Below are 23,772 nucleotides of genomic sequence, written 5' to 3' on the forward strand. Positions count from 1 at the left end.
CATACCAATAACATTTCAAAAGAGTCATTCAGATCCCAATGATCACTCCTTTGTGGATATTTTGAGTGTGGGAGGTCGCTTCACCCTGAAGAGTTATTTCTGGAATCAACAAATCTGCATGCTCCATAGATAGGCTCTGGGTCAGGCAGGACCTGTGGAAGCCTGGTCACTGTCCTAATCGGTGTTAAACTAGACCAAGAAACCAAGGCCATTCCCTCATATTAGGTGCTCCCACATAATTTGGAACACAAATTTGTAGGCATCTGAACACGTGCTCTAGTCAAGGTGCTGTGTTGAGAAAGACAGATGAAGATAAAGGGTCAGGGCCTTTTTAGCTCAAAATCTGTAAGTGGAAACCTACTTAGGCCCTGGTGAGAGTGGCTGGAGCCTTCTATTTAGGAGAGGTCCTGCGTATTTCTCGCTCAGAACTTGGCTTTTTTTACCCCAAAACCCTAAAGCTGGACGTTGGGTTGGGCGGAGAGAGCCGTTCTCAAAACAGGCTCAGAGCTTGAGGTACAAGAGTCTGAGGTAAGAAAATCCAGCGGTTTCCCAATTACAAAGTATCCCAATCCTTGAAATAGCTTTATTTTACTTACTTTTTTTTTTTTCTTTTTTGTAAATTGCCGTAGTTTCCTTTTACAGAGTAACTGTTGATACGGTTGAGAGACTCGCTGGGGGCCTGGCAAGCGCGGGCAGGAGTTGGGGACCGGGTGCGTGTTCTGCAGGTGTCGCGCGCCGCCCGCTGGCCGCCCTGCGGGGAAACGGGGCCTTGGGCCGGGAAGTGAAAGCGAAAGCGGCGGGCGCCGGCACGCCCTCGCTGGGAAGGCGTCGCCGCGGACCAAGAGGGACACGAAGTTGAGGCCCGGGAGTGGATTTCAGAGCTCAGTCCGCAGCACTTCACGAAAAGACCTCGGGACTGCAGTCCCGAACCGCCGCCGGTGAGTTGGTGCGGATGGAAACCTGGAGCGCTACCCGGGGTGCATCCGAAGCCACCCTTCCCCCGCCCCGCCGCGGTCCAGCTTCCCGTCCCCCGGGAACCCGGAGGGTGTAAGGGCAGCGACTGCCCAGCTCTTTGGAACTCCGCCTGCAGCAGGCGGGGGCGGAGTGGGGGAGGGGGCCACGGGATTTTTTTTTTTTATATATATATTTTTTTAAGGATGAAGGCACCTGAAGGCCAGGCTTCCCGGTTTCCTCTGACAGGCAGAGTGCCTTCTGTCGTGGGGCACGGGGCACCCAGGGGATGTTTCAGGATAGGATCGGAGAAAATGAGAAGCCCATGGACGGGTCGGGCGGAGTGGGGGTGGGGGGTACAGGGTCAAGGATTGGGACTCCACTTCACTAATTTCTCACCTTAATCCCGTAGATCCCATCATGCGGCTCCCTGACCTGAGACCCTGGGCCTCCCTGCTGCTGGCGGACTGGGCTTTACTCTGGCTGCTTCAGGGGACTCTGGGGACGTTGCTTCCCCGAGGGCTTCCAGGCCTATGGCTGGAGGGGACGCTGCGACTCGGAGGACTGTGGTGGCTGCTAAAGCTGGGAGGGCTGCTGGGATTTGTGGGAACACTGCTGCCCCTGCTCTGCCTGCTGACCCCCCTGTTCCTGTCCCTGAGGGCCCTGGTCCCAGGGGCCTGGAGTGCTCCCCCAGTCAGAGTGGCTTCAGCCCCTTGGAGCTGGCTGCTGCTGGGCTATGGGGCTGCAGGGCTAAGCGGGGCAGTGTGGGCTGTGCTGAGCCCTCCGGGAGCCCAGGACAGGGAGCAGGGCCAGGAGAACAATAAGGCCTTGATGTGGCGGTTGCTGAAGCTCTCCAGGCCAGACCTGCCTTTCCTGGCCGCCGCCTTCTTCTTTCTTGTGATTGCCGTGTGGGGTGAGTCAGGAGAGGTACTGGGAAGTGGAGGTGGGAGAAGGCCCTTGGCACCAGCACATTCATCTCTTGTCCTTTATGCTCTTTCAGGTGAGACATTAATCCCTTACTATTCTGGTCGCGTGATTGACATCCTGGGAGGTGATTTTGACCCTGAAGCTTTTGCCAGCGCCATCTTTTTTATGTGTCTTTTCTCCTTTGGGAGGTAGGCGATGGGTGATTGGGTCCATTTGTTAGCCCCAAATATATACAGGGGCCCTCACTTTCCTGTTTTCAGATCCTTTTGTGCACGAAGTACAAAGTAGTTAAACTAAAATGTGCATGTATTTATTTATTTAACCATTCTATTTCATGCATCCATTCATGCATTCCTTCATTCACCATATTTGCCCATTTTCAAAGTGTATATTATATTATTATAGTACAAGTATGGTGTGTGTCGTACAAAAGGAGTTCATGTGTCAAATGCAGTGTCTCTCAGATGCCTCTCAACATTTTTATCTCCGTGAAGTTCCATTTCTCTTTTCTGTCTTCTACCTCCCACCCTAACTTTGTTTCCAAAGTTACCCTCCTGTCAGGGTAACTTTTCTCCCTCCGGGCCCTTCTGCCCTCACTCATCTTGTCACTTGCTGAAGATCTTATTCCGATGCTTATCACCTTTCTTTCCAGCATCTTTAATCTTTTCTACATCATTTGCTTTTCCCTCCCTTGTTAGACATACCCGGGAGTCTGCTGTCTACTGACTAACTGACTAACTAACTAGTAAGTAACTATATGATGGGGCAGGGACTAGGATGAGGTGAGTGAGGCACCTAGGGTGCACTGTTTAAGGAGTTGCTCACTCCCAAGGTCATGCAAGTCCCTTGTGGCCTTGCCCGAGTACCAGCCTAAGGCCACTCCTTTGTGTGGTCATGTTTCATTAGAATGCCTCTGAAACCAATTTTTTTTCATGCCTTCATTGCATACTTGCTACTCTTTATTGAAACCAATTACTCAAAAGTGAATTTCTCATTGATCAAGATTTTAAAAAAAAGTTAAGTCCTCAGTTCTCTTTGCTTCTCTGTAGCACTTGGCATTTCAATAATATCTTATTACTGATTTCTTTTTTCAGTTAGCTTTTATGAACTCCCTTTTTACTTCCCAGTCCACTCTCCCTCCTCTGGAGAATTTTCCTTTTCTGGACCCTGAAATACGGACTTTTCTCGCGACTCAGTTCATTGATTTTTAAGAACGTTTTTCCGATTGAGCTAACTCAGGTCGTCTCTGCAGGAGACTCCAAGATCCATATCTCCATGCCCAGCTCCAGTCTCGTAATCCAGTTGGCTCCTTGCCATTTCCCCTGGATAACCCACTCTCATCTCACTCCACATCCCCAGAGCTGCAAGCACATCACACGCCCACCTGGTGGCTCCCTCTTCCTGTTCCTCGGCAGGAAACCATCAGAATCCTGGGCCCCAAGCAGCAGCATTGTGATGCCTTTCTCATGTTCACAACTGGCCCTGTCATTTTTACTTTCAAAATGTGTCTCCTGTGGCTCCTTTCTCCCCTTTCTCACTATGATCACCGAAGTCCAAACGTTCGTCGTTTTATGTCTGACTATGTCCCAACAGCTTTCTAAACATGGTAACTGGATTTGTATTAGAAACCCATATTTTGTAAAATACCTGCTTCCATGCTTTCACATGTTTCCTTCACATTTTATTGTAAAAATCTGGTTGGTTTAAGAGGAGTTCTCCAACTCCAGGGGCGATAGAGATGGGGAACGGCCTGACTCTGGGCTCCAGAAACTGGGCGGCAGGGAGTTCATTGCTGCGGTTCCCACAGTGAAGTATCTGGGACTAGGAAGGACTTTGAGGGGGACAGAGGGAAGCCCCGACGGAGGCCAGGTTCCCAGTATCTTCATTTCTACCGTATTCTTCCCTTGTGTCTAGTACGGAGTGAACTCCATAAATACTGGTGAGTTTGTGCGTGTTAGGATTTTGTTCTCATGTCTAGCTCACCATGTCCTCTTTTTGTCTTCCTCTGTTTATTCCTGCCCCTCTCGCCTTTCTCCCCTCTTGTTTGTTTCTGTCCTGCCTCTCATGTTATTCTTGCCCCATCTTTGTATTTCTTTTCATGCTGTGCTTTCTCCTCGCTTTCCTCACTTATTCCCTCCTTCTCTGTCTCTCCCTTCATCCTCCTGTCCGTTCTCGACCCTGCAGCTCGCTGTCTGCCGGCCTCCGAGGAGGCTCCTTTACCTTCATCATGTCCAGAATCAATCTGCGGATCCGGGAGCAGCTTTTCTCCTCCCTCCTGCGCCAGGACCTCGGTTTCTTCCAGGAGACTAAGACAGGTGGGGCCTGGAGTCCAGGTTTGGGGTTCCCCTGGCCCCTTGTCGCTCAGTTACCCTCCACCACTCAGCCTCTCCCGTCGCCTGCACCCATGGGGCCAGGGCCTGAGCTGCTTCCCTCTCTTCTGGGCCGGGGTGGCGAGGCAGCCTCCACTGGTGTCCCCAAAGGTGAGGGAGGCTGTTCAGAGGAGGGGCTGTGCCAGAGGGGCGGTCAGAAGGGAATCTCTGGGGGTTCTCATTACACATGGTCTCCTCACCTGCTCGGACCTCCCCAGGGGAGCTGAATTCAAGGCTAAACTCGGATACCAAACTGATGAGTTCCTGGCTTCCTCTTAATGCCAATGTGCTCTTGAGAAGCCTAGTGAAAGTGGTGGGACTGTACAGCTTCATGCTCAGCCTGTCGCCTCGACTCACCTTCCTGTCTCTGCTCGAGGTGCCTCTCATGATGGCGGCTGAAAAGGTGTACAATGTCCGCCATCGGGTATGTATGGCCGTAGGGGGCCCTTCTGGAGGTCTTCTCTCCTCAGTCCTTAGGATGGCAGTTCTGACATGCCCACGACCCCTGGGTGTCGTGTGTGTGTGTGTGTGTGTGTGTGTGTGTGTGTGTGTGTGTGTTGGAAGGAGGGAGGGAGGGCACCTTTTTCTGAGGAGAGGATAATTTTCATCAGATTCTCAAAAGAGTCTGTACCTTTCCCACAAAAGATTAAAAATGCCATATTAGAGGGTTTTAGATAGAGAGTTTCCCCCTTGATAATCAGCAGGAGTGTAACGGAAGTGGAACGTGCAGTCAGGAAGACCTGAGTCTGAGTGTTAGCTCCACCATCTCTCTCTGTTGTAAAAAAATTGTATTAAAATGTACATAACATAAAATTTACCATTTTAACAATTTTTAAATGAATCATTTCAGTGGCATTAAATACTTTGACATTGTTGTGCAACCTTCACCACCATCCATCTACAGAACTTTTCATCTTCCCAAACTGAAACTCGGAACCCATTAAACAATAATTCCCTATTCCTACTGTCAGCCCCTGGCAACCACCATTCTGCTTTCTGTCTCTATGGCCTTGATTACTTTAGATAGTCTATGAATGGGTTCACACAGTATTTGTCTTTTGTGACTGGCTTATTTCACTTAGCATGATGTCTCCAAAGTTCATCCATGTGGTAGCATGTGTTAGAATTTTCCTCCTTTTTACGGCGGAATAATATTCCATCGATGCACAGAGCACATTTTATTTATCCATTCATGTAGTGATGGACACTTGGGTTGCCCCCACCTTTTAGCTCCTGTGCATAACGCTACATGAGCAGGGGTGTGCAAATATCTGTCTGAGTCTCTGCTTTCAGTTCTTTTGGGTACATTCCCAGAAGTAGGATTGCTGGATTGTATGGTAACTTGATTTTTGATTTTTTTGAAGAGCCACCATACCGTTCTCCACAGCAGCTGCACCATTTTGCATTTTTACTAGCAATGCACAGAGTTTCAGTTTCTCCACGTCCTTCTTCAACACTTGTTATCTTCTGTTTTTAAAAATTACATTCCTAATAGTTATTTATCTTGTAACTGGAAGTTTGTACCTTTTGACCACCTTCATCCAGCGTCCCTACCCTCCTATCTCTATCTCTCTATTCCCTATCTCTCCTAAGATCTCTTTTTCTATGAATTTGGTGTTTTATTTTTTTATATTCTACATGTAAATGAGCTCATACAGTTTTTATCTTTGTCCGACTTACCTCACTTAGCATAATGCCCTCAAAAGTCCATCCACGTTGTCTCAAAAGGCAAGATTTCCTTTTTAATGGCTGAATAATTGTGTGTGTGTGTATCACCTTTTTTAAAAAAATAGCCATCATAATGATTGTGAGGTAATATCTCATTATGCTTTGATTTGTATTCCTCGTGATTAGTGATATTGAGCATCATTTTATTGGAGAAACGTCTATTCAAGTTCTTTGCTCATTTTGAATTGTTTTTAAATTGTTGAGTTTTTTATATATTCTGGATTTTATCCCTTTAACAGATATATGATTTGTAAATATTCTCTCCCATTCTATGGATTTCCTTTTTACTCTACTGATAGAGTCTTTTGATGCACGAAAGTTTTTAATTTTGATGAAATCCAATTTATCTATTTTTATTTTTTGTTTCCTGTGCTTTTGGTGTCATATCCAAGAAACCATTACCAAATCTGGTGTCATGAAGCTTTCCCCCTGTGTTTCCTTCTAAGAGTTTTACAGGTTTAGCTCTTAGGTTTAGGTCTTTGATCCGTTTTAAGTTACATCTCCACCTTCTGTTAACTAGCTGTGCCTCCTTGGGGAACCACCAATTCTTTGTTCATTCAGACACTGGGGGTGGTTTGAATTAGCTCAAAAGAAGGTTAAAAAAAAAGAGTATCTCCTCTACTGCCCAGCACTGAGAGCTCAGTAATAAAAATCTCTCCCTCCTTCTCTCTCATTATTCCTTCTGGACATAAATGTAAGGAAGAGAGAAAGATAACAGTATGATATTTTTAGGTAGATTGAAGAGCATCCGGGGTTGGAGCGAGACATGGGGTCTGCTGTCTTCTGTAGAATCACCCTGATGTCTCCTTCATGCTTTTCCAGGCAGTGCTTCTGGAGATCCAGGATGCGGTGGCAAAGGCGGGGCAGGTGGTGCGGGAGGCAGTCGGAGGGCTGCAGACTGTGCGCAGTTTTGGGGCCGAGGAGCATGAGGTCTGTCGCTATAAGGAGGCCCTTGAACGATGCCGACAGCTGTGGTGGCGCCGAGATCTGGAACGGGCTCTCTACCTGCTCTTACGGAGGGTGAGAAGGCTGAGTGGCAGGTGGATGGGCCCAGGGAGGGGCAGGGGAAAGCGTGGGAAGCCTGCGGCTGGCTCTGGGGTCCCTGCTGCTCAGTGTGCTGGGGATAGGGAGGGGAAAGAGTGGGAAGAGTCTTGCTCAGCCTCGCCTTACCACCCCACCCCACCCTTGCCAGATGGTGCACTTGGGGATGCAGGTGCTGATGCTGAGCTGTGGGCTGCAGCAGATCCTGGCCGGGAACCTCACCCGGGGCGGGCTGCTCTCCTTTCTGCTCTTCCAGGAGGACGTGGGCCACTATGTGCAGGTGAGCTGGGAGCCACACATGCTCTCCTTTTTCCCTTCTGTTTTTCTCTCTGGCTTCCGAGTCTTCGGCTTTGTTGGTTCCCCTTAAAAGTAGAAAACAAAACAAAACAAGACAATCCCAGTTTATTGTGTTTTGAAGAATTTAAAACATAGGCATAAAAGCCGAAAGATAAACTATAACGAACCCACGTGTATCCATCACCTGCTTGAACAGTTATCCATTCATGACCAGTCTTGTTTCGTCTGTACCCCACCCTCTGCCCCCATCCATATTATTTTGAAGCAAACTCAAGATATAGTTTCACCTGTAAATATTTCACTATGTGTCTCTAAAATATAAACATTAAAAATTAAACCACAAAGCCAGTGTCACAAAGCCAAGATGAAAAGTTAGCAATAATTCCTAAAATTCATCAAATACAGTCAGTGCTCAAATTTCCACTTGTCTGATACATGTACTATAAGTGTATATATTACATTTATCTCTCTCGTATATGTCTGTGGTGACATCAGCCAATGATGCTCAGTGCTTACATCCATTTACTTAGGAGTTGCAGAAATGGTGACACTACCATTCCTTTATTCATTAGCTGGAAGAGATTTCCCCTCATCTACTATTTGGTTACCCAGTCATGCATTTAATTCTTTCCCTATATTTACCAGTTTTCAAAAATAATTAGTTATTTCATCTCGGGCTTTATTTTATAATTTCCCCAGACATTTGTGAAACACCTTTTATATGTGGAGCGCTCGGGTGGTTACCAAAGTGAGGCAGGCACAGTGCCTGCTTTTAAGGTGTTCCCTGTCTGATTAGGCAAGATGGCCCAGTGCACAAGTAACACAAAAGTAACTGAAAAGGGCTGGGATAGAAGTCGCGCTGTGTGGGAGGGTATGGACGTCTCCATCCTTTACAGTCGGAACAGTGGGATATTGGTGCTGTTTAAATTCCATCCAAATCACACATTTAAAGGTAGAGAATCCTTTTTGGATGAGGGGAGAAGTGTGGCTGGGCCGGGTTGTGGCAGAGATATGTGACAAGCTGGGAAGTTGGTTTCTGGTGGAGCTACGTTTGATTAGCTGCCCCCTCCATTCCTGTTTTCCAGACCCTGGTATACATGTACGGGGATATGCTGAGCAACGTGGGGGCAGCTGAGAAGGTTTTTTGCTACCTGGACCGACAGCCAAATCTGCCTCCACCAGGGACACTGGCCCCTCCCACTCTGCAGGGGCGAGTGGAATTCCAGGATGTGTCCTTTGCATATCCCAATCGCCCTGACCAGCCTGTGCTCAAGGTGCCTGAAAGAGGCCACGTGGAGGGAACTGGACTCCTCGCTCCCTGCTGCTGACGTGTGACCAGGCCTCATGGCCTGTAGATCACTGGCTTCTGAGAAGCCCATCTTACCTCTGATAGAAAGAGAAGGGGAGGGGTCCTGAGGGAGAAGAGGTAGGTCCCTTACTCTTTCCTGGCTTTTCTAGGGGCTGACGTTCACCCTACATCCCGGTCAGATGACGGCACTGGTGGGGCCCAATGGGTCTGGGAAGAGCACAGTGGCTGCCCTGCTGCAGAATATGTACCAGCCCACCGGGGGGAAGCTGCTGCTGGATGGGGAGCCCATCTCCCAGTATGAACACCACTACCTGCACCGACAGGTGTGTGGGGAGGAAGAAGGATGGGAGATAGGAGGGAAGAAGCATGTGCAGAGTGTGGGAGATACGTGGGAAGAAACGAGTCCATTCTGAGGGAGGCAGGCAGGGAGGCAAAGAGGAGCCCTGCCCTGGGGGATCACACCCCGGTCTCTGCTCCCATTACTCCGCACAGGTGGTTTTGGTTGGGCAGGAGCCTGTGCTGTTCTCGGGTTCTGTGAGGGACAACATCGCTTATGGGCTGGAGAGCTGCAGTGACGAAAAGGTGATGGCTGCTGCCCAGGCTGCCAGAGCGGATGAGTTCATAACAGAAATGGAGCATGGACTGTATACAGGTACCCTCAGCCAAAAGAGAAGCGGAGCTTATTCGTGGGGGCAGGGCTGTGTCCCTCTAAGTCCGTGTTTGCGGTTCCCTTGCCCTTTCCGGCTCCCACTTCCCCGCCTTCCCCAGCACCTCGAGCTGTCCGCATGCAGCCCCAGCGGGTCTCCACCCCAACACCCTCCTTACGCAGGGCCCTCAGACCTCCTACCTGGTGCTAGTGGAAACACCAGTTGTGTCCCTGCTTGTAGGGGGCTGTCGACATGGTCACTTGTGTCTGAGGAAGGTTACTTCTCGGTTTCCTCAGATGTGGGGGAGAAAGGGAACCAGTTGGCTGTGGGACAGAAACAACGTCTGGCTATTGCTCGGGCCCTTGTGCGGGACCCACGGGTCCTCATCCTGGATGAAGCCACCAGTGCGCTGGACGTCCAGTGTGAGCAGGCGGTGAGTACTGGGGCGGGAGGGGCAGGGGACATGGGACCTGACAGGTCAGGTGTGAAGGACCAGCCTGTGCAGAATCAGCCAGAGGGGGGACGACGGCCCACAGTGGAAGGAGTGTCTGCCTTCTTAGCGGTGGGGAATGGAAAGGAGAACATGGATGTGGGGACAGTCCCACTGGGGATTCTGCATGGCTGCATCTCCCATCCGCTAATACCACTGAGAGAAGGGCGGCGCAGCCCTTTACCTTCTGCTCTTTCCTACCTTCTCATGCTTCATGCCTTCTTTACCCGCAACCACAAGAGATGGTGCCCACTGGGGTGTGGTGTCTGTCCACTCCTACCTTCCTGAGGCTTTATGATCCCCCCTTCAGCTGCAGGACTGGCAGTCCCGCGGGGACCGGACGGTGCTGGTGATCGCTCACAGGCTGCAGACGATTCAGAGTGCTGACCAGATCCTGGTGCTCAGGCAGGGGGAGCTGCAGGAGCACGCCGAGCTCATGGCGGGGCACGACCTCTACTCCCGCCTAGTGCAGCAGCAGGGGCAGGACTGAGGCCCAGGGACCCTGCGCCCCCCGTGGCCATCGTCATGACCCGAGCAGCGCCCGCTTGGAGTCTCCCTGCGGCCGTGCCTCTGGTACCCTAGTTTTGTTCCTGGAGCTGGGAGCATGATGGACATTTGGACCACGTGTGTTTTTGCCAGGGCCGGGGACGGCGTGCTGATGAACAGAGCTTTGTCTGGTGGCATAATAAGTATATTTTAAAATATTTTTCCTTATTATATGAATAGCACACATTCATATAGAAAAATAAACCTGACCCTTGTTTCACTTCCCAGAGATAACCAGTGTTTTATCTGTTCTTAATGTACATATTAGGCAATGTGGCATAACTATTCCTGAGGTTGCCTTCCTGTAGCCTCCCCATTTCCACCAGTGTCGGATATATTGGGGGGAACTAGGGCATGGAGGGGTAGAGCACAATTCCATAATGAATGTTAATAAAAAATTGATAGTAGCTACTGTTTATGGAGTTTTAGTATGGGCAGAAACTATGCTAAGCGTTTTTCTTGTATTATCATTTTTAGTCCTTATCCTCAACCCTGTGAAGTTGGTTATTATTATCCCCATTATAGAGATGAGGAAACTTAGTCTCAAAGAGATTAAATAACTTTCCCAAGTTTCTACAGTGATGGAGTTAGCGTTTGAATCTGGAGTCAGGCCTGACACCAGAGTCTATACTCCCAACCAGCAAATTATATTGCATTTTGTGTTCGTTATCTCTAATTCATAATGAGATCAAGTAAAGCTCTTCCTTCTTGCTCTGAATAGCTCTGATTCCATTATCTTTCTGGTCCCATGGTTATAACTTTTATTCATAGTTTTAACTATCTCACCTCCAAAGAGGGTTCCCTATTGTTGGTTCACCTCTTCCAGCCATTGTGCATGAAGTCGATTTTTCTTTCTAGAAGGCACAGAGAACGATGTCACTTCTGTAAAACCCTTCAGGTGCTCTGCATTGCTTTCTGCTCAGGTCTTTCTCAGCGCACACAGGGTTTTCCAGTCTGTTTGTCCAGTGCTCTCCTGTTGCTCCAGACATACCAAAGTCCTGCCCTCCTAATACCTTTGTGCCTTTGCATGTGATTTCTCTGCACTACCCTCCCGTGATTTACCCCAAGTTCTTCAGACTTAACTCAGGGTTTAGTTCTTCCAGGACGCCTTCCGTTATCTCCTCTGTCCAGAGGAAGTGCCCTTTCCATGTGCACCATTGCACTGGGGGTGCACTTCTTTCTCAGCCTTTATTAAACTCTGTAACCCTCCCCCCCTTTGTCCTTCCACTAGACATGAACTCCTGGAGGCGGGGAGGGAGGCCATGTATCATAATAAGCTTTATACTGCCTGGTACAGGGCTCGATTCATAGTGGACAATAATAAATGTCTGTTGGATAAATGCATAAATCTCTTTCGTCCACTGTCTTCATTCTTCATCATCCCTACATGGACCAACCATTGAAATCCAAAGCTGTACACATTAATTGGTTACCGGGAGGGACTTACTTTTGAAGGTTCCTATTCTAGGAAACAGAAGCTTTCACATTCTGGGAAATAGCAGGTACTTTCCAGCCCTAGCAATGAACCAGCCAGAACTTGTGTTGTTTTGGATTTTTTTTTCTGCCTGGCAACTGTTGGGAGCAGGGTGGGGCCAGAGCAGGGCGTTCCTTATGCACATAAGCCTTTGCTTGTCCTGCTGCTGCCTAGCTAGCTGCCCCACACCTTTTATCTCTCAGATATCACTAGGGTGAAATGTGCATTTGGTCACAGTGAAGGTTGGCCTGGTTCTTTCCCCTCCCCACCAAATGCCCTGCCTCTGTTCATAAAAGGAGAATAATAATTTCTGTATCTCCCAACCTTATGGAAACTTCAGCTGTCATTGAAGAAGATGATCTGTTAAAATTCACTGATGGGCCGGCCTGGTGGCTCAGGCGGTTAGAGCTCCAAGCTCCTAACTCGGAAGGCTGACGGTTCGATTCCCACATGGGCCAGTGGGCTCTCAACTGCAAGGTTGCCGGTTCAATTCCTTGAGTCCCACAAGGGATGGTGGGCTGTGCCCCCTGCAACTAAGCTTGAACACAGCATCTTGAGCTGAGCTGCTGCTGAGCTGCCGCTGAGCTCCCGGATGGCTCAGTTGGTTGGAGTGCATCCTCTCAACCACAAGGTTGCCGGTTTGATTCCTGCAAGGGATGGTGGGCTGTGCTCCCTGCAACTAGAAATGGCAACTGGACCTGGAGCTGAGCTGCGCCCTCCACAACTAAGATTGAAAGGACAATAACTTGACTTGTAAAAAAGGCCTGGAAGTACACACTATTCCCCAATAAAGTCCTGTTCCCGTTCCCCAATAAAATATTAAAAAAAAATTCACTGATAGCCTCAGTACAGTGACACCCTCAGACTCAATACTTGAAACCTGCAAGGCATCATGAAAATAATGGAGCAGTCAATCCTACTTCATAGAAAGGGAAACTGGCCTGAAATCAGACAGCCAATCAGCAGTAGATCTGGGAGGAAAACGGGCATTCTGATGGGCAGGCAGTACAGGAAGATGCAGCAGACCTGGAATTTGTTCTCTCGGGAAACATCCAGGTGAGCCTTATGTCAGGGACACAGAAAAATAATCCCTGACAGTCGAAGTAGTCCCTCTAGACCAGGGGTGTCCAAACTGCGGCCTGCTGGCCAACTGCGGTCTGCAACCCATTTTTAATCGGCCCACAGCAAATTCCAAAAATATATTTAGTTTACTTAAATAAACCAGGTGAGGCAGTACGTACTTCACCTCGAGTGAGTGGCCCGGCTGTTTGTGTATTTAACCGCATATGGCCCTTGGTAAAAAACTTTGAAAAAAGTTTGGACACCCCTGCTCTAGACAGACAAACCCCTACACACCTGGTGTGTCTGGTAACCATAGATACTAGTAATTCTGACTTGTCCCAAAGTTCTAGTTCTTTTCATTTACCCCTGCTACCCTACAACACATTTGATTTCCTTTTCTTCTTGTCACTTACCTTCAGTATCTTCCCCACTCAATCGTGTTTTACTCTTTTCAAAAGAAGCTATGAGTGGAAAGGGGGAGCCTTAGGAAACGCTCAGATTTCTTTGGAGCCAAACAACCTCCACCCCATCTGCCCTGCCCAGCATTGAATTTCAAGTCCTTTGTGCCCCAGTCAAGTGGGGTAACCACAGCATGGCTGTCGTGAACCAAGATGAGCGAGAGTGGAGCTAGACTTTTGGGGAAAGGACTAGGGAATGAGGAAAACAAAGATCTTCCTTGTATTGGGCTCATCAGTGAGTGAAAGGGGCACCCATTTATTTGAGTCTGATGCCATCTAGTGGTTCGAGGAAATACTGGGTTTCCAACTCAAAGTTTTAAGGACTTACAATAATTCAATAATGATAACGATCATTTATTGAGTCCTTCCTGCATGGTACTGCTGTGCTAAGTGCATGATATACTCGTATATCTTCTTATCTTCAAGATAATCGTATGTGGTAGATATTGCTCCCAATTCTAGGAATGAGAAAATGGAGATTTAGAAACATTTAGTAACTTGCCTGGTCACACAGCTAAGAACAGGTAGACTTTGCCTAACTTTATAACAAAACTCCTTGAAAGAGTTGCCTGTATTTCCTGTATGCACTTACCCCCCTACTATTCTCTTTTTTAAAGATACAATTTATCTGTATAGGCAATATTTTAATGTGGTTTAAAACTCAAAAGGCACGAAAAGGTATACAGAGGAAAGTCTCACTCCCATCCTTCCCCATAGTTTGCCAATACTCTTCAATAAGCATTCCATGCTCTGAGCTTTATGTTTATCCTTCCAGAGAACTTTAATGTATATTTAAGCATATATGTGTATATATTCTTTCTATTTTTACAAATAGCAGTTCCCTAAATTCCTTGTTCTGAACTTTACTTTTTAAACTGTAGAAATATATGACTATATAGTATTCTTTTTATAGAAGTACCATATTTCATTTAGCCTGTCTCCTCCTACCTAAGGGTAGTTGGGTTATTGAAAGTGTTTCACTATTACAATCAATGCTTGCATAGCCATTATAATACACATGTGCATGAAATTCACTGGGATAAAATCCTGAAGGGGGAGTTGCTGAGTCCAAGTGTGTGTGTGTATATATATATATTATGTAATATATATATTATTAATATTGATAGATACCACAAAACTGCCTTCGTAACGAATGTATTAATGTACAGTTCCACCAGCAATATATGAGTTTATCTATTTTCCTACATTCTCACCAACACAGAGTTTTGTTAACTTTTTAGATTTTGCCAATCTTATGGCTAAAGGGTGGCACCATATCGTTGTCGTTTGCTTTTCTTTTATTACCACTTAAGTAGAACCCAGAAAGAAAAATTGGGATGCAAGAAACAAAAATGAGAAACACAACAACAACAGCAGGCCTGTCTAAAATATTGGTAAATTAGAAAGAGTAAAGTAAAATGACTATAACTATAAAAATCACTAACAATAATAACTTAAATTTTAAAACAAGACAGAAAAATCAGAAATAACATGAGAATGAGGCAGATAAACAAAAATAGTCTAAAATCTTTGTCTTGTTTGGTAGTGATATTGATTAACTTCAATTGTTAATCAATTGTTGCCAAGTTGTCATGTTAAAAATGTAGGGGTAACTCTTAACTAATAGAACTTAAAAGTCCTAAGCCAGTAGAGGGAAATTAGAAATTACTTTAAAATGTAATCAATTTAATATAAATCATGAAAGGAGAAAAAAGAAACATAAAATAGAAAACAATATGTGATAATAGAAACAAATCCAGAAAACTTGGTAATCCAATATATGTAAATAACTTAAATTTAGGAGTTAAAAGAAAGAAGTTCTCAGAATGGCTTAATAGAAGTGTTATATACTCATCACATGAGTCACCAAAAAAATCCCTAAAGACATGAAAAGATTAAAATCAAGACATGCAATACAATACACAAAGCTAACAATAACAGAAAACAGCTAGTGTGGTTACATTGATATTTAAAAATGCAGTCTAAGACCAAAGGCAACTGTACAGACAAAGATGATCATTGCATAATGATAACAAGAAGTCATCAGAACATTATAGTAAAACTGAATCCTTCTGCACCACGCAACAAAGTCACAAAATATGTAAGAAGATGTAGACAGAATTACAAGAAGAAATTGATCAATAAAAACACATTTCTTAATAATTTCAGATTAAGCGGAAAAATGAGTAAGGATATTGAATAAGCTTGCTAATGGCCTTGTCTGTAATATCTGGGAGTCAAAAGATACCCCTTAAAACTGATAAGACAAGTAGTTGTATTAGAAGGTATTTAGCACAAAGAAAGTGGGACAGGAGGGGAGAAGATATAAGCTAGTTTTATGATGTTCATAGTAGAAAACTAATAACAAACTACCCAAAACAAGAAGGAACAAATTGTATTATATAAAAATAAAATTATCAAGACAATCCCTAAATATACAACTTCTTAAGCAGCTGAAAAACTGCAATTCAGAAAACCACAAAAAAGACATAGTGAAAGGTTTTTAAAAAGACATACTCATGTAAAAAGCATATTTAACAAAATAATCTCCAATTTACACAGCTTATTTGCTATATTAATAATTGTAAGTGGGCTTCACTCATCCATAAAATAAAAATATTTCTAGATTAGATTAAAAGAAAAACTCTGCTGTTTCCCATATACGAAAGACTAAAATAAAGTGATTCAGAAAGGTTCATTCACTTATTCAACAAACAAAATGATGAATAAAGGCATCATAAAAGAATGCAAACAAAAAGGAAGCAAAGGTCAAAATCTTAAACAAAAAATTATAAATCTTATTATTTGGTCTGAAAGTCAGACCAAAAACCAAACAACAAAAATTGAGTAAGACAATAAGTCACTTTATAATGGAAAGTGTAAAATTAATAATGAATATCTGAGATGTATAAGTTCTAAGTAACATATAAGCAACTCTCATAAAGCAGAAATTAAGGAGCTAGATACAAGGAAAATATTCAGAAATGTACTACTAATAGGTGACTTTAATTCACTATCTCAGGACTTAGACCAAGTAAACAAAAAATAAGTATGAATGCAGAAGATATTATTAATATAATAAAGATTAGATCTGATGGATATATATTTGACATTTTTCATTGAAAATAGAGAATATGACTTTTCAAGTGCCAAAAAAACATTAATGAAAATCGAGTACATATTATGGCACAAAAAAAACACAATAAGTTCCTAAAAGTAGGAGTGATACAGATACTATTCTCTGACCATAATGCAACAAGCTAGATAATAATAAGAAAATAAAAAAAGATAAATGCTGTTCCACATAGAAACTTAAAGAAATGGTCTCTTGGGCCGGTTGGGGCGGGAAAGGGGGAGGCCGGGGGTGGGGGGGGGAGAGGGGGGAAGAGGGACAAATGAAAAACTTCCAGAAAAATGACAATTAAAAATCACATGTCAAAACTTTTGGGATATAGCTAAAGCAGTGCTCAAAGGAGAATTCATGACCTTAATTACTTATATCAGTGAAAGGAAAGGGTAAAATCAGTGAATTAAGTGAAAAGTGAAATGAAAGCAGGAGCAGATAATAAAGATAAAAGCAGAAATCAAAGAGTTAGAAAACTAAATACCAGTAGAATGTATAAATTCGAAATCTTTAAATTTGTTTCAGTAAGATAAACATCATCAACATAAACATAGAGAAGTTGCAAGTAAAGAAAATAAGAAACGACAAGGATAAAATTAATACAGGAACAGAGGAAAAATCAGAAGAGACTACTTTGTTTAATTTTATAGAAATAAAATTGAAAATTTGGATTAAATCAATAATTCTCTCGAAAAATATACCAAACCAACCCCTACATAGTTAGAATATCTATATAGAATAATTTCCATAGAAGAAGTAGAGTTCTTGGGTTATTCCAAGAAAAGCTCAAGGTCCAGATATAAATGTAATAGTCTTTATAGGAGAAAAAAAAAAGATAATTCCAATTCTAATTAAATGTCTCATTAGCATAAAAATCATTCTTTTAATGAAGTAAGTATAATATTGATGTTAAACTATTCCAATGCACAAAATAAAAACTGTAGATGAGTTTACTTATTAATATTGATGCAAAAGTCCTAAAAATGTATTGCAAACAGATTCTAGCACAGATTTTTAAGAAACCATCAGGACCAAGTTGGGTTTGTTCTAGAAAACCTTTGTGAAGTTTATAATACTATAATTTCAGTGATTATTTCTAGGAACAGTGAGTTCAACTGAACAAATTAGGGGAACAAAAGACCACGAACATCCACTTTCCCAAGATGAGGTGGTAGACAAAGCCATCATAGGAGAATGGTATCATGTAATACACAAAACTCAATGTTGGCTGGATACACCCATCCAGACATTGTATCAAAGGAGTGATTGCTAATTTAGAAGCCAGAACCATTAGTCCCTCAGTTCGCAAATGGATTCTCTGGGTGAGACCATGAGTTTGCTTCAGACATTCCAAATTCCAACTGCTTTTGTTGTTTCTCATATCCTTTTCTTCTTCCCTTTCCCCTCATGTGACAGCTCCTCTAGGTTGGGACTACAAGCACCACTGAGGGAGAATTAAGTGTTTTGAGCTGGCAGTGTTCTTACCCTGGTAAAACCCCTTCAATTAAACTGTAGCTCAACACACAGTGTTCTCTAAAACTGTTTTAATGTTCTGTCTAGTAGCTCAGAATATTTTTCTAACTTCTCCAAGCCAGCTTATGTTTCTGGTGATAGATGGGTGTGGAAAGAGGAACGTGAATTTAAATGTACAGCGTATTTCAAATTTAAATTCATCAAAATAGCAATTGAAGGGGAATTTATGTCAGATAATTGACATATTTTTAATATGAATTGACATATTCATAATTGCTACCCACCTCAAGAAACAACCATATAGATCACGCCCAACTTCTCCCCCGAGAGAATAGGGAGAGAAAGAGGAAGAGAGATGCAAAATATGAAGTTACATGAAAAATCTCAGAAAAGCCTGTATCTATATTAAGTAGGGCTCTTGGCTGAAGTCAGACAGGAAGAGAAACTCAAAATGCCCCACCTTGTTTTTCAAACTCATATAAGTAGAACACAAAAACAAAAATGGGGGGAAGGAAACAGGCCACAGCCTCTCCCTTTGTTAGCTGTCCCCCCAGAACTGTATAGTCTGTGATAAGCCTGGGGACCCCAGATCCTCTCATTGTAGACATTGACACTAAGCACAGAAAACGACTCAACAAAGCTTCTAACTGGACAAATCAGATGATTCAGTTCATTTAAGCTGCATCAGAGACCATTGACAAGGGAGTTTCACAGGTTGGTTTTGCTATCTCTACTTAGTTCCTACAATAGGCTCTATGCCCTTCCTTGCTTGTGATACACGCGAACACCAATTTCCTTTTGTGCGACAGGCTATGGTGCATGTCTGTCCTAACACCAAACAGTCATAATAAAATTCTTCAGTTATTTTGCCCCTTTGTGCATCTTATCATTACAGAGATGCTGAAGGTTGAGAAACAAAGCTTTCCTTGGTTCCCATACAGTGCAATGGAAAAAGCACAGACGATAGACTTACTAGTTACGTGAACTTTGGTTCATTCTTTCATTACTTCATTTATATAATGGAGAATCATAATGGCATCTACTGTGAAGGGTTGTGATGATTCTCTCTCTTCCTCTTTCTCTCTCACTCCCACTCACACATATTCTTTCTTTTTTTTCTTTTTTTAATTTATTTATTGGGGTGACAATTGTTAATGAAATTACATAATTTCAGGTGTACAATTCCGTATTACATCATCAATAAATCCCATTGTGTGTTCACCACCCAGAGTCAGTTCTCCTTCCATCACCATATATTTGATCCCCCTTACCCTCATCTCCCTCCCCCCACCCCCCTTACCCTCTGGTAACCACTAAACTATTGTCTGTGTCTATGAGTTCTTGTTTCTCATTTGTTTGTCTTGTTTTTGGTTTATATACCACATACCAGTGAAATCATAGGGTTCTCTGCTTTTTCTGTCTGACTTATTTCACTTAGCATTGTATTCTCAAGATCCATCCATGTTGTCAGAAATGTTCCTATATCATCTTTCCTTAACGCTGAATAGTATTCCATTGTGTATATATACCACAACTTCTTTATCCATTCATCTATCGAAGGACATTTTGGTTGTTTCCATGTCTTGGCCACCATAAACAAAGCTGCAATGAACATTGGAGCACACGTGTCTTTATGTATAAATGATTTCAGATTCTTTGGGTAGATACCCAGGAGAGGGATTGCTGGGTCATATGGTAATTCTATTTGTAATTTTTTGACGAACCTTCACACTGCCTTCCATAGCGGCTGCACCAGTCTGCATTCCCACCAACAGTGTATGAGGGTTCCTTTTTCTCCACAGCCTCTCCAACACTTGTTGCTATTTGTCTTGTTGATGATAGCCATTCTGACTGGGGCACGAGGTGATATCTCATTGTGGTTTTTATTTGCATTTCTCTGATGATTAGTGGTGTTGAGCATTTTTTCATATGTCTATTTGCCATTTGTAAGTCCTCTTTAGAGAAATGTCTCTTTAGGTCCTCTGCCCATTTTTCAATTGTGTTGTTTGTTTTTTTGTTGTTGAGTTTCATGAGTTCCTTGTATATTTTGGATATTAGACCCTTATCGGAGGAACTATTTGCAAAAATCTTCTCCCATTCAGTCAGTTGCCTCTTTATTTTGTCGATGGTTTCTTTTGCTGTGCAAAAACTTTTAAGTTTCATATAGTCCCATTTGTTTATTTTATCTTTTACTTCCCTTGCCTTCGGAGTCAAATTCATAAAATGCTCTTTGAACCCAAGGTCCATAAGTTTAGTACCTATGTTTTCTTCTATGCAGTTTATTGTGTCAGGTCTTATGCTTAAGTCTTTGATCCATTTTGAATTAATTTTGGTACATGGTGACAGATAGCAGTCCAGTTTCATTCTTTTGCACGTGACTATCCAATTCTTCTAGCACCATTTATTGAAGAGGCTGTCTTTTCTCCATTGTATGTTTTTAGCTTCTTTGTAAAAAATTATCTGTCCATATTTATGTGGTTTTATTTCTGGGTTCTCAATTCTATTCCATTGGTCTATGTGTCTGTTTTTCCGCCAATACCATGCTGTTTTGATTATTGTAGCCCTGTAGTACAAGCTAAAGTCAGGCAGTGTGATACCTCCAGCACTGTTCTTTTTTCTTAAGATTGCTTTGGCTATTCGGGGTCTTTTGTGGTTCCAAACAAATCTGATGATTTTTTGTTCTATTTTTTAAAAAAATGCCATTGGGATTTTGATGGGGATTGCATCACACATATTCTTTCATACGGTGCTTAGAAAACTGACTCACAAGAAGCAATCAGCAAATATTAGCTCTTATTATGATGATGTAGGCAAGTCGGACCTTAGCGCTGATGGGCCTGGGACACATTTACCTCCGAAGTAAGAAAGAGCAGCCCTCCTAACTTTCTGGATCAGCATCCCTACCCTCCAGTGCTCTCTCACCGCCCCTTACCCTCTGGGAACTCCTTCTCCTCACTCTGAAATACAAGCCCCCATTTAATCTATATTCTCTAAGCCCCATTCTTTCTCCTCTCCTCATGAAATGTCTTTTACCTCTGAGAGAAGCTGCAGAAGCCCAGCCCGGGTACGGCCTGCCGAGGAGAGGAAACAGACTTAGACTTATGCCTCATGCCCTCTCGTGCTTCTACTACTTCTGATAACCTCACTCACTCAGCCTCAAGTCAAATGTTTTTCTCCATTTTCAAATAAGTTGAGATACATGGGGAAGACTAAAGTATGTGTGGGTAGGAATAAGGGAGGAAGTTAAAATTCAGTGGCTTGAACTCCTTCTAACTTGCCGCCTTTTTACTCAGTTTCACACATGGCCTCCCAAATGGGATCCACACCACCACCCACCTCTAGAAGTCATGGGTCACATGCTTGGTATGCAGTGTCTACCATTTTCTGGCCCGTGGTGGGTCTTCTTATTCATGAATATTCAAGTCTACCTGAGGGATGTGGTGGGGGTGAGTCAACATTTCTGTGCCTGTCCTATATTAGTTAGGTTAAGTCAGGCCAGGCTGCGGTAACAAACAACGCTCAGTGCCTTAATCAAGCAAAAGTTATCTCTCATTCATATAGCATCTGTTGTAGATTTGAGTGATTTTCAGGGTGGCTGCCTTCCATGATGATTCAGCTAATTAGACTACTTTTATATTTTGATTCCACCATTTCAACACAAGTCTGTCTTGGTTGACTTGGTAGGGGAGGAGAAGAAGAATCATGCAATGATATAATAGTTAAATTTTTGATCGAGAACTTTTTGTTCACTAACCATTGGCTAGAACTAGTCACATAGTCCCAGTGACTAGGAGGTATCGTTTTCCATGTACGCAGGAAGTAGAGGAAACTGGTGAACACTGGAGATGTCTTCCACACCTCTCCATCTTTTTCTTTATCTATCATGAACTCCAAGAGAAGAAATTCTTATTCTGAGGGGTCAGATTCCAGGATAAGGCATGTTCACTAAGAGTGCGTCAGAGTACATTAAAAGGTTACATAGGTGTATTTTACTTCTCTTTTCTGAACCCTATTTCTGCTGTCTTGAACAGAGTCCCTTTGTGACCCAATCATCTTTCTTCTTCCCACAGTATAACTCATGTGCTTGGAAGTTCTTAATCCTTCAGGATTTACACTTGGCAAATGATACATGTAGGATTTAAGAGGGAACATGAGACCTTGTGTGGGGTCTTATGCTTCAGAGAAGCTTACCATAAAACTCTTTGGCATGTCAGGGATTTGACCAGCTAATAATAGAGTAAACTTTTGATTTTCAATTTGCTATTACTATTTATGGGTAGAGCTTTCCCGAGGGCATCCCAGCATATTTGGTAAGGCATAAATCAAGTATTTCTGGGTCTCCTGGTCAACTACCATCGTAATCCCACCTTACATACCCATCAAAGCATATGTTTCTTTAGGGAAGTGAAGAAGCAAAAAAAAAATTCTATTGTATCTCCTCCCATTCAATGAAGTAGTGTGCATATACTTATTTATTGTGGATCATCAGTCATTTTAAAGGGATTCCAGATAAACTTTTTTGTTTCACTGTTTATCTCCTTTCAATTGTCTTCATCTACTGGGTATTTTGAATTCCTAAATTTTCCATTTGTTAGGCCAATTGCATCAAATATTAACTTCATCACGAGCTCTTTCTAGACAAAGTTGTTAGAGTTTAGTCTGTTTGTGTGCTCCAACATTACAAATTTATTCATTCTTCCTGACAGTATGGTGGATTGTTTCCCCGTCACTCCACATAGGTTATACATTTCTTGGGGACAAGGGACTTGTCTATTCAATCATTGCACAGCCCATAACATTGAGCATGGATAGCTCTGTGCTAAATACATGATAATGCACTTATAATCCACTGTGGTGAAGAGGAGTCTTGCTCTCCTTAGTTATCAAATGTATTTTCTTGCAGCTCATTTTTAACAGAAGATTTTATCTCATTTTAAATTGAATCCATTGAAAGTCATACAACTGAAATTTCCTCATTCCCATCTTTCTTACTCCACATCTTTCATTCTTACTCCAATGTTTTCATTCGTGCATCTGAAGAAGCGTTCGTTTTCATTGCCAAGCCTGACAATTATTATTCTTGAATTCCAGTCAGCATTTTTTTGGAGGGTGCCTTCTATTTGCTTCAGAAACTTGTTAAGGTCTTTCCTATCTTAAAAGTAATGTTTGTTTAGTGTTGCTTTTCTCTCAAGTGATAGTCTCATCTTTTTCCTTATTTTCACTTTCAAAATTCTAGAGGGACTTTTATATTTGCTACCTTCATTTTCTCATTTCCAATTTACTTTTCACTGTTTTGAAACATAGCTTTTACCTTTAACACTTCATGTCCCATTAAAGGTTATTGGTGACCAACTAATTATAAAATACAATAATGTTTTCTTGTATTTTATCCTCATGAAGATTTTTGCAGCATTTTGTTCTCTGAGAATCCTCTCTTTGTGTTTTTTTGTTTTGTTTTTTTTGGCCCTGTTTTGGTTTATAGGAAATCATACTCTCTAGGTTATTCTCAATCTCTTCTATTTGTTCTCTGATAATCCATTCACCACCTCCTCTGAAGGCATATGCTTCAGAATGCTTTCTACTTTCTTCTTAATTAACACACCCTCTGTTGGCAACACCAACCACCCCATAGGAAGGGAGACCTATTTGGCAAGGACAAGCCAGGGACAGTGCAAAATGAGGATAGGAGGGTACATAATAAACAATGTGCTCAGTTCTTCTAGGACCACCTACTGTATAGAATATTTTTTTCTTTTTCTCCTAGCCCATTTTCCACATACCTAAACTACTGTCAGTGATTCCACATGTAAACAATTCTCGAGTAGTATAGCACGTTTATGAAAATATTCTACCCAGCACCTAATGATGCAAAGCTT

At 43.1% G+C, this 23,772-nt stretch overlaps 1 protein-coding gene across 1 annotated transcript; it reads left to right on the forward strand.

The window, feature by feature from the left end:
- The first annotated feature begins 771 nt into the window (after positions 1–771).
- On the forward strand, positions 772–11,651 carry TAP2 (transporter 2, ATP binding cassette subfamily B member). Its single transcript, XM_081043548.1, has 12 exons — positions 772–938; positions 1,364–1,864; positions 1,952–2,066; positions 4,063–4,193; positions 4,466–4,671; positions 6,798–6,995; positions 7,168–7,296; positions 8,399–8,587; positions 8,772–8,945; positions 9,115–9,274; positions 9,566–9,702; positions 10,070–11,651. Exons 2-12 carry the CDS (start codon positions 1,372–1,374, stop codon positions 10,247–10,249), a joined length of 2,112 nt encoding a protein of 703 aa, XP_080899674.1. The 5' UTR covers positions 772–938; positions 1,364–1,371; the 3' UTR covers positions 10,250–11,651.
- The last annotated feature ends 12,121 nt before the right edge of the window (positions 11,652–23,772 follow it).

The sequence above is a fragment of the Rhinolophus hipposideros genome (genome assembly GCF_964194185.1).
Source record: "Rhinolophus hipposideros genome assembly, chromosome: 3".
NCBI lineage: Eukaryota > Metazoa > Chordata > Mammalia > Chiroptera > Rhinolophidae > Rhinolophus > Rhinolophus hipposideros.